This window comes from Solanum dulcamara, chromosome 4, assembly GCF_947179165.1.
Source record: "Solanum dulcamara chromosome 4, daSolDulc1.2, whole genome shotgun sequence".
Lineage (NCBI taxonomy): Eukaryota > Viridiplantae > Streptophyta > Magnoliopsida > Solanales > Solanaceae > Solanum > Solanum dulcamara.
In genome coordinates, this window is record NC_077240.1 from 30,623,338 (window position 1) to 30,635,524 (window position 12,187).

General features: G+C 30.4%; 1 protein-coding gene across 2 annotated transcripts; it reads left to right on the plus strand.

Moving 5' to 3' along the window:
* Positions 1 to 6,861: 6,861 nt before the first annotated feature.
* LOC129887235 (U1 small nuclear ribonucleoprotein C-like) lies at positions 6,862 to 11,884 on the plus strand. Of its 2 annotated transcripts, none has more exons than XM_055962245.1 (5): positions 6,862 to 7,055; positions 7,139 to 7,181; positions 10,576 to 10,617; positions 10,713 to 10,980; positions 11,343 to 11,884. In XM_055962245.1, exons 1-5 carry the CDS (start codon positions 7,048 to 7,050, stop codon positions 11,579 to 11,581), a joined length of 600 nt encoding a protein of 199 aa, XP_055818220.1. In that variant the 5' UTR covers positions 6,862 to 7,047; the 3' UTR covers positions 11,582 to 11,884. The 2 variants fall into 2 exon arrangements, with proteins under 2 accessions (XP_055818220.1, XP_055818221.1); XM_055962246.1 differs by having other exon boundaries at positions 11,379 to 11,884.
* The last annotated feature ends 303 nt before the right edge of the window (positions 11,885 to 12,187 follow it).

The window sequence follows — 12,187 nt, forward strand, 5'->3', positions numbered from 1 at the left end:
GTTGTTTAATCAAACAAATACGCTATGTACTTTGCTTTTATTCTTCAGTATATGTTCTTCCATTCTTTCATCACTTTGGAATGATTTTCTAAATTCATAGAAGCCATCTTTCAACAAAATTGTTTATTTCTAAATTTCACTCAATAACTTCATTCATATATGTGCTTCTGAGCAAGCCATAAAACACTCACTTTCACAGAGGGGTCTTATGTCACTTGCTAATATCAAGGGAGCACAAATTCACCTTAAACAAGTTCATAGGAGAGGCAAAAGTGTCACATGTCAGCTTCATAAAAATTCTTAAATTTTCAGTTTTAAAAAAATAAATTATTGAATATTAAAAATTTCTATTTTTGCAACAAAAAAAAATAGACACATCTCATTTTATTCAAATAATAATCTCTCTATATATATATAATAGGAGAGGTGAAAATGCCTACGTGTTAACACCACAAAAAACAATTTTTTAAAATAATTAAAATTAATTACATATAATAGGATTAAATATTAAATTACTACTATTTAATTTTTAAAATGATTTTAAGGCAATTTTTACATCATAATATAATTATTTAGAGAATCTAAAACTTAGCCAAAATAAAAGGAACTACATTATTATATTTTTTAAAATAATGGTAAATAACTGAAAAATAAAATTGCCAAACACAAAAACTGTGTTATAAATCAGTTTGCAAATTTTTACCAATCTGTTTGCAGATTTTAAAAAAACTTAAACTTGTTAATTAAAAAACTAACTTCAGTTACTGCATTATTCACGTAACCCACTCAATTAATTTGCTGACTTTGACTTTGTAAATTAAACTTTTAAATTCAAAAATTTGAATTGAAGTTAACTGCATATTTTTTTTTAAGGATAAGGTGGTTATAGCTATCTTTATTAATCTCAACAATACTGATCGATTGTCATTTGCAGAGAAGCAAAAGAGAGAGCGAGAGGGAAATCAACAAAAAATGAAGTCCAATCCAAGAGTAAAATGAAGTACAATTCAAGAGTATCCTTATCTCACCAGAAGAGCAGAAAAACCTCATCTCACGACACAGTCAAGTGAGCGCCGAATATTGCTATTTTAGCCAAAGAGAAATTATATCAATACGTTTAATTTAATTAGTGTTTGTGGATAGTTTGACTTTTGTTTAAGTTGTTTTTGCTTAAGAACATGCCTATACTTTTTCTTTTTTTTTTGAATAGGTGATAAAAAAAATTATGATTTCTCGATAAACTGATTTTGTTTGATGAAACTTCATATTTGATTGATTTTTTGGTCATGTTTTTACAAGGATAAATTCATTGGATAATTTATATTGGCACAAAGTATTTCATTGATTTCAAATATTTCTCTCAATTAAAATATATAACTTCTAAGAAAATATGAATTGTACTTAAAACTCAAGAATAAGAAAAAGTAATAAAAAAATATCTTTTGTTAAAAAACCTTTTCATATGCTATAAAATAAATTCAAATACTGTTGATTTAATATTATTAAATAAAAAGATAAAGATATAGAGCTACTACTACAACTAATAAATAAATAATATAAATATAAATAATCAATAATAGAAGTGGTAGTAGTACCAGCAACAATAGTAAAAATTAATAATAATAATAAAATAGTAAAATAACTAACAAACGAAAGAAAAAAGAAATAAAGGTAAATGAGGAAATGAGAAAGAATAACAAAACGTAGGAAAAAATAAAATGCCCTAAATATTAATCTCAATTTAAATATATATTTTATAACAAATTTATAATAAATATATGCGTGTATATATATATATATATATATATATATATATATATATATATATATATAAAATCTAGGATAAGGAATAGAAATAAAAAGATCTTTTTAATTAATTGATATGATATTTGAATTTAAATTTGCATTTAAATAAAATTTGAGTTAGATTAAAGTTCTAACTTCTAAACTCTCTTATATATACTCCTACAATGATTTATAATATTAAGATTCCTTCTTCTTCTTTTTTATTGATAAATTTGTTTACGGCTTTCTTTATTTTCTATTACTTTTTTTGTGTTTGAACATTTTCACTTTTCATTTTTAGAGATAATATGATTTACGACTATTCTTATTGATCTTAACATAAAATGTTTGTTTTAAAAAAAAAATCTATTTCGATAAATAATTTTGAAATTAACACAAATATATTGAACAAAATGGATGATGACTTGCAAAGCGCTACTTTAAGATTTTCATTTTATCAACTTTATTATTATCATCTTAAAATTTTCATTCTATCATATAAAATATCTCCACATGTATCTAAATCTAAGAAAATAATTGATATTATTGCTTTCATAATTTTGAATTTGAATTGATTTGAAATGAAATGTCATATATATTTTCACGTTATACTCATAATAGCATATTGGTGGTACTTATAACTTCTCAACTTTATCTTATTAATATTAAAAATAAACATATATTAATTATTTATATAAATTACTTTAAAAAATTTTGATCTAAATCTTAATATTATTTGCTAACGCTAGATTATATTTATACTTAAAAAACATAAAATATATTTAAAAAGGCTAAACAAATTCAAAAATTCATAAAATACAAGAAAAAACTTATAATAAATCAAAGGAATAGAAAATGACCCTTTTTTTATCTCTTAAATTTTTCTTTGAACTAAAAGTAGTTTATTTTTATGCATGGTATATATAAATTTGATTATAGTATTTTTTAAGTTGATCATTGAAATTCATTTTTTTTCTGAATTCTTATTTTATGAAATTATATTTGATTAAATGAATAACGTCTTATTTTTCAGGATTGAACGAGAGAGGAGTGTGCTAAAGAGGTTGCAACATGCTTTGCAAATTATATTTAGATTTTAGCTAAAAGTACAGTTAATATTTTTAATACTATATTTTAGATTGATCTATAAATTTAAAATTTAATTAATTAGCACAAATATCAATTAAACACACATCATATATGCTATTAATCTTCACTACACTAGGAGAAGGAAAAATTGTTAGAATAATGTTTGGTGTCTTTAAAGAACATATCGTCATTGCACATAGATTAGGGTGACATTTTATCAGCATTAAATGTATATATAAAATCAAAACATCGTATATAATTACACATGCACTTCTGAAATAATAATAATAATTTAAATTAATTATTTTAAATTTTAAAGTTATTATATTTTAAAATATCCGCACTAACGTACAGATATGTATACTAGTTAATAAATAATAAGAGCGCAGAGAGAGTGATTAAGGATATCTCTTTGACATAAGATATGAATGAATTGTAGAATCTCTTTATTAATGTCATATCATTTCTATATATAGACTGAACAAAAGCAATTAATATCCAAAAAGGGAGGAGTAAATATAAATACAAATTTTCAACCACAAGCAAACAAAATATGTTTAAAGAAGGTATAATATAGTACTAATAAATAAAAAAACATGTAATAATCTCAAAAATGTGATACAATATATGAGAATGCTCTTTTCTTAAGTAGGGATCTTGATTTCATGTTTTGGTATGAAAAATATTTTGGAGGGAGCTCTTCCCCAAATAAAGCACTGCACAATACAAATTTGAATAAGTCGAATTTCAATTTGAGTATCAAATACCAAATAAAAATATATAGTAAAAGAAAATCATCTTAAATTGCCATTACAGTGATCGGAGATCTTCCTCACCTATTCTAGTGATATAGGCCCATTCAGTCAAGAAAAGTTCATGGATAACCTACTTCAAAGCAAGTTTGCCAGAATAGTCTATTTCTTTCCACTTCATCTTCCACATTTATAGCCCTACTACTACTATTACTACTTGATACATCTTCTTCTTTTTCTTTCTCTTCCACAAAATCTTTGCAAGCCTCTTCTTTTATGCTACATTTGTGCCCATCATCTTGTTCTTCTTCATCATAATTACCTTCTTCAAAGCCATTAATCACTTCTTGTAAATTTCCAAGATTATCCTTGGTTTCATAATTGCTTGATTCTGCATCATCCTTAACTTCATGGCCAAAATTTTCTCGAGATTTTTCTTGGTCAATCTTGGAATTATCAGATTGATGAGAGTCACCACTAGCTTCCAATAGAAAAAAATTACTTATACACTTTTGATCTTCACTTCTACTTCCACAACATTCCATTTTAATCCAATTATATTGGCTAATGGAATTGTGTGATCTTTTATTTGTAATATATATAGATGGTTAAATTAATTAATACCTTTGCTTAAGATAATTAGTATAATGATTACTGTATAGATGGTGGGGGGAAATATTTTGGTCAAGTGCTCGATCGATCTTATCTTTTAAGTGGGGATTCATTCATTCATTATTCATCCACTTACTTTTTGTGAAATTGTAGTAGTTGGCTATAAAAACATATCACATGCTTTGGTTTGTACTTTAAGGTTAAATTGGGACTGTATGTTTATTTTTCATGGACACGTCATTCTTAAACTTCGCTAAATTGTAATATGGTTGTGACTTGCGCAAGCATTACATTATCAATACGTACGTACAAAATTTGATTTCTGTTCAATTCACCCCATGTACGATGGCGGATTTAAAATTTTCATTCATGGAATTTGAGAAATAAAAATATAAATGTGTGAACTAGAGTGCAAAGTACTAACTCCAAAAAGAGATCACTATCAATACTTCTCCAGCATGTTTACAATACCATTCGACGAGGTTTTATTGCTTGAAAAGACAAAATAATATTATCAATTGAAACATCATTAAACACATCTTTTTTCTAAAAGGAACCATGCAACCACTCCAGACCACGCAACTCATTTTTAATAACAAAAAAGTTCTTTCAACATATGCAATGATAACTCGCAAAAGCAAAGGAAACTTCACCAAATGAAACATAATAGGTAACACAAATATTTTTTTGTCTGAATCAATCTTTTTGAAAGATCACAATGCCCATCTAAATTAAAGAACCTTATATCGATGTCACGAAATCAAAGGGGAAATTTTTCAAGTTATATCTAACGATTTTTTAAAATAGTATTTGTACACCAACAAAGAATTAAATTTTAAAAAAATTAAGCAGTCTGCGCACCTAGCAGGAATTAATCTGCAAACTAAGGATAATATTTGCGGTCCATGTTGCACAATCTAGTACCGCTAGTCTATCTTTCATTTTTAATTTAGGTGGTTTAAAATTAGTATACGCACAAAAATATAAAAAATATATTCTATATATATAATATAATTTTTCGTTGAGGGAGTTTGAGTGAACTGCCTATGCAGAGCATCCACACCCCCACCACAGCAGTTTAGTTTTTCCTTTGCTAGAACTTAGAAGTGTGCATTGCACAATTTATTTATTTATTATTCTTAAAAGAATAATTCAAGAAAATTCAAATGGTCTACATAAATTTCTAGATTCATCAATATTAAATTTGTAAAAAAGAAAGTCATTTTTTGTTGGAAATCATTTATGATGAAAGAATGAAATTATGAAAACTCTTGTATCCTTAGTACGAATGCCCATATTTTGCCTTATTTTGGATGATTTTTAATTTTTACCTTTTAAATTGGTGCTATTTAATTTTGTTCTTCAGTATTTAAGTAACAAAAAGTAGATGAAAATATCTGTGACATCCAAAAAAATCACAATGTAAACATTTATATTTTTGTATCATAATATATATAACACAAGATATGCCTCTTATAATAGGCATAACAAATTATATCATTTAATTCATATAGAACGTATGTCGTTAGAGGCAAAAGTTTAGCTATCATGATAGAGATATAAGTTCAGTCTCGGGATATTATGCTTTAAGAAGCTCATAACCTAATAAATTATGCCTTAGAGCTTGTTTGGATTGGCTTATAAGTTACTTATAAGGTGTTTTCAGTTTTGAAATTTTGAAGAAATTTTAAGTGTCTTGTTGGGTTAGGTTGAATTCGAGCTCTAAAGATATTGAATTTTGATATCCGGCATGGAGGGATACTATTATTGAAATTTGAGGTGATTTCGTAAAAAAATAAAGAAGTTGAAAATTTGGAGTTCTTCGTGTGTTCTTGAAGAAGAATGAGCAAAAAGAGTATATTTGATTCAAAACTTCAATGGAAAAGTGTTAAAAGTTGTTTGGGTGATTTTGCAAAATTGGAGTTAAAAAATAATTGCATAGATAAGTCTTTTCTCAAACGACAATGGCGTAGATGAGCCAAACATTTAATGGATGGTATAAATGAGTCTTTTCTCAAAGTTTGATGGCATATTTAAGTCTTTTTCCTTTAAAAAATTTGGTATTCTATACGATATTTGATATTTATAAAAAAAATACTGAAATATCCAATATCATACCAAAGTATATAGTTTTATATAAAATTTATATATATTTAACTATATCATTCTAGCAAATATATAAAATAGTAACTTAGATGTTGAAATTTTGACTACTCTTTCTTGATTTAAATATTCTTTTTGGGTGATTACCTAATTAAGAAAATTATTTGTGCTTTATTTTGAATATTTTTATATGTGTAATGTATGTATATGATATAATTGAGATATTTCTTGAAAAGTCAAAATCTAATTTTTTATTATATAAATATATGTAAGTTGAAGTTAACCAAATTATGATAATCAATTTATCGTACCGCAAAATATCAAAATCAAACTACACTGAATTAATTTGATATGATAATAATATAATATTTCTAAAAATCAAAATTACCCAATCGAACTTTTCAAACCGCACCCAACAATGTGCTTAACTAAAAACGGGCTAACAGTTCGCCTTTCCGTACTAAATTTGGGCTAACCTTTTCTCAAAATGGGCTTGCCTTAAATAGGCGAAAACCGGGTCTACTAGAACCTTCAGGGCTTCAATCCAGTAGTAGTATGCCGAATTCCAATTTTGTTGCCGTCGATTAATCTGAATTCATATGAGGCTATAAGTAACAATCTCCGACGACATTTCCGGCGAAAAAAATTTGCCTAGTCCATTGGCAAAGTAACTTCTCAGTTGCACTTCTTTCCTTTTGTTAAACCAATGCCTCGGTATGCACAATATTTTTTCAGCTATTTTTGTTTGGTTTTTTATGCTCGTTTTTGCGATTGCTGATCATTTATGGGATTTTCAGGTATTACTGTGATTATTGTGACACTTACTTGACACATGATTCAGTGAGTTTTTCTGATTCTATTTTTAAGCTTCACTGTGAATTAAGGTTGTGATATGTGCTAAAATTAGAAGACTACTTTCGTTCATATAAATTCATCAAAAATTTCAAATAGCTTATGGTCGGTAGTTTGATTTTTGACAAGTATAGTTTATAGTCTCCAACAAAATTAATGCATTTGATTAGCAAAGAAATCAAAATTCATTATTTTGAATAATTAGTCTGTTTGTCCCAAAAGTAAAATGTTTGAATCGGCATAATTTGCCGAGTTAAAACTTGAGATATATGCTTATGGATTGTGTTAAGCGCCTTCAAGGATACAAGAAAAGATAATAGTCCTACTGAGAATTGTTGTATGGTAGGTAAAAACTTTTTAGTTTGAGAAAGAGGGCATTACTGTAGAAAGATTATGGAAAGAATAGCTACCACTTACAATTTAATTTCCATTTAACATGGTCTGTCCTAGGTTAAGCATGCATGTTTATTACATGTTGGATCTTTTACAATGTTAAGTACAGCTGAGATTTTTTATGACTTGAAAGTAAATGAAATTTGTAGTTGGGTTTATCAGCAATTACAGCTTAGACTTAGCATCTGATTGGACCAGCGATAAGCCTAGTCCTTATCCCACAAATAATGCTTCCAAAGTTGGCAAAGGAGTTACCACATTTGATGAAGTCTCACTAGGCTTTTGGTGTTCAAATAATTACTTCACCACACATGGACTTTCGAGGTCCATCTAGAAATGGGAAGAGAGCGGATTGCAACTAAAGGGGTTGAATATAAACTAATTATCTAATGTGATGGTGAACTGAAATATCATATGAATATGGAATTATTTGGATTGCCTGTAAACAAGAAGTGCTTTGTAATTGATTACCACTTGTCCTATTCATAGATGCAAGTAAGTTGCAAATCATCAACTAGTACCTAGTAGTTTAGCACACGATGCAATACATTCAATATCATAATTCTTTTACTATTGCTGTCCTTTCAGTTTACAATTAGTTGCTTCGTAAGTGGGCATCTTACACGAACTAGGCTGAATTAATGTGACAGTATAGCATGAAAGGGTATAAGCCTCTTAAATCTTGATAACAAGTTTTTTTTTTTAAAAAGTCTTAAATCTTTTTATAGCCATTGCATTTCTCTTTCTATGCACCTCAAATGATGACTCGCCAAAGGATTTATCCACCAAGCTTCTTTGTAAGTTTTTTTTCAAGTCAAAGTCTAGTAAATAAGTTGTTACTTTTTCTTTTTTAGAAGATATGTATAGTAGAACACGTATCAAAAATGGCAATTTACTGTTGAACCAATCAAGATAGGGGTTACCCTTCGGGGTGGCCCAGTGGTTTGGACTTGGGACTTCCATGTTAGAGGTTTCAAGTTCGAAACTCCTTGCCAGCGAAAGCAAGGGGTTTGCCTTCTGAATCAAGTTCATTGCACCGGGCTTGCCTACTGCAGGTTATCTCTCCTGTGTGGTTTGTGAGTTATTGCATAGGAGTGTGGGTTTTACCTTGTGCACATCCAAAGGTTATCAGCTTGTTGTATTTGTTTGAATAAAGTAGAAAAATGTCAAAATTGTGGGCATTTGATTGGTGGAAGTCAAGAAAGAAGGCTAATGGTCTTCACACATTTTATCAAATATGGTGGTATAAATGTGTTCATAAGCACCAATCATGGCTCTAAATTGCCTATAAATAGGCATCTCTACCATGAACACATAACAACAAAAATCTAGAGAAATGCATGTAAGATTTAGAGAATTTTCTCTTGTAGATCTTTTGGGTGTAGTATTTTAGGTATTTGGGGGTGTGAGAAAAATATTGTGTATTATATGGTTGTAACAATTTTCATATAGTGAATATTTTTCTGGGTGGTCCGTGATTTTTCTCCAATTGGGTAGTTTTCCACTCTAAATCTTTGTGTTGTTATTCTCTTTAAATTTCTCTTTTATTTTCTGCTTGAAGGCGGTTCGGAAGGGACGGAAATTAGTCGGTGCTTCTTCCCAACACGACTGCGGGTTTCCCTTGTCATAAAAAACATTAGGGGCTTGAGTCAAATCATTGACTACAGATAAGACATGAATTGGGATAATATTGGAAGTTTGATCCTTGTGATTCTGGCGCTGGATCTTAGTCAGAACTGTGTGCTAATATGTGATATTAAAGCTGAGGACTAGAATCGCAGCATAAGCCAGAAGTTATTTTAGTACTTTATGATCAATTCCCTTTTTTAGCATTTTGAATGGAATGAAAGATATACAATTTTTCTGAGTCGGTTGGAAAGTTACATTGACCTTTAATCAGATTGTTTGAAGGTTGTAAACCACAAGCACAAACAAATACAGCATCGCATAGGAAGGGGCGATTTAGTAGCCATACAAGAGAATCAATGATGTCGACTGCAGTGACTTTGAGGGAATTCATATTTCATATAAGATGAAAAGACAAAGTACAAGTTTGATAGCTAAGTTCAATTCAATTCTCCCGAAAAAACAAAAAACAAATAGAAGATTGATAGCTGGTTTGTCTAAAAAACTTTTGGGGGAATTACAAAGGTGGTGTCCACTATTAAATCTATCTGTTTTTCAGGAAAGAAGACAGCCACTATTAAATTAGGAGCAATGCACATTCCTAAATATAATATTGTAGAACTTGAGAATTCATACATCCCAAGGCAATGGATGCGTAGGAGGTGTTGTTGTAGCAAAAGAGAAGTTGGAAAAGATCTCATTTGATATGGACAAAAGTTATGTGTTCAAATCTCACTGTCAACATATTATGACTTTTTCCTTGGTGCAAAAATAAAATATAAAAAATACTCATTTGATATGTACTGTACCCTGGCTTAATATCATAGTGTGTTGACTGAAGGGGTGAAACTGGTGAGGTTGCAGCCCGAATTTTGGAGCAGTTATAGGTGCAAAAAATCAACATATTGGGGGGAAAGTTAAATCTGATAGAACCTATTCAATTTTGAATCATTTAGCATCTTAAGCCTCAAGCAATAACTTGCTCCACTACGGAAAATCTGAGCTTTATCCAAATGATGCTCTTATTTATTAAAACCCAGCACATCAATCACTTGATACTATGGTGTATCTTCCAAACTGGGAAATTGAAAACATCCCTGTTACTGCTTTTTATAACTAAACAAGAACGTCTTGATGCGAATATTCGTCATACTTTATAGTGGTACTTGTAATTCTGCTGCACAAAATGTTTCTTTTTCTGCAACTCGTGGGAGTTGTGCATTCTATTGTGTGAATGATCTGAAACGGTTTTAGATTATCCTTTGCTTCTTGTTGCTTGGAGGTTTGATTTATTTTACTCTTTGAGAAGGGTAATTCTACTTTGGAGGTCTGATTTCTTAAATGTTTTCTTTTAAATTCTCAGCCTTCTGTCAGAAAACAGCATAATGCCGGTTACAAACACAAGGTGTGTTCATATTTTGCAACTTTTCTGACAATCCTGTCTCCTAGCGTGAATTTCATGTTCTCTGTGATGCTACTAATGCTAGGCATTGTTTTCAGGCTAATGTACGGTCTTATTATCTGAAGCTTGAGGAGGAGCAAACACAGATTCTGATAGATCAGAAAATTAAGGAGCGCCTTGGGCAAGCAGTAGCCTACCAGCAAATAGGTGCAGCTTATAATCAACATCTTGCTGCCTTCCCTGGTCAACGACCCCGCCTACCTATGATGCCACCTCCTATGCTGCCTGTTCCAGCAGCTATGCCCCCACAATTAATGGCAGGTGCCAGGCCTCCCACTTTGCCAAATCCAGTTATTGGTGCTCCAGGTACCAATCCATGTAATTTGTTTGGTGATTCCTCAATATTTTCTGCCACTTGTTGGTATCTATGTTTATGAGACTCTCTCTGTTTTTTTGCTGTGTACGTTGAGAGGGCTTCTGTAGGTTCTTTTATGATGGACTTACTGTTATGAAGCACCGCCCCACCCCCATAGTTTAGGTTGAGGCATTTTCTTCAGTTTCGGAAGTTAATGATTGGTGTCAATAAAAGTATTGTAGATAGTTTGTTACAACTTGCTGCAGGTCAATGATTGTCCATTTGTGATAAACATATAACTTTTGCTGAACAATCAAGCGGAAACAAGATTACTCTGAACAATATACATCTTAACTTTTGATGTCCTTTTAAGGTTATTCAGCGGTTCCTCCAATTGCACCAATTGCAGGGCAGATGCCCCCTGTTTCATCCTTGCCGATGCAACCCAATGCTCTTCCAGCTCCTCCTGCACTGAACCCCCTTGCAGGTGTTCCAGGTGGAGCCCCTCCACCTACTCTAGGCAGCGCCCCTTTTCCTGCTACACAATCAACGTACCAGCCAAATCCCAATGGAATTGCTGCCTCTTCTGCAAATGGGACAACAACCAGCTAAGTTTGTACTCAAGCCAGTGATATTTGGACCGTCTTCTGTATTCTCGGTAGGATATTTATGATTATGGATGAAATGGCAAAGGAGCAATGGTTTCTTAATGAGTACCAGTACTGAACATCAAGTTCTCCTGATAATTGTAGAGAAGATAGAGAACTTTTTTATCCAAGGTTTATTCTAGGAAGAATATTAGGTCCTTGATCTGATCTAACGAGTATTGGCTGGTTCTTATGTATTGTACCTTAAATCTTAAAAAAGGAACCTTGGAGTTTGTCAGTACTATTCTACTAATAACCTTTAATTGGACCGATCGTCTGAAATTGAGCCTAAAAGTTAATTCTAATCTATTAGTTTAGGATTCGTCAAACTATATCGTTAGCAAGTACAGAGGAAACGAGTAGTTAAGATAAATTCTCTACCCTTAAATAACACCAAATACCTAATCAATTCAAGGACCAACGCAGGTAAATTTAAGATAAATTGTAGATTTGAACTTAATGGGTTTTAGTTCTGAATTTTTTGAAAATATGGATTGTAAACTTATTAATGTTTATAATTGTAGATGAATTGTTTGCACATGTATCATTAATAAGCAACGAATGATTAGTT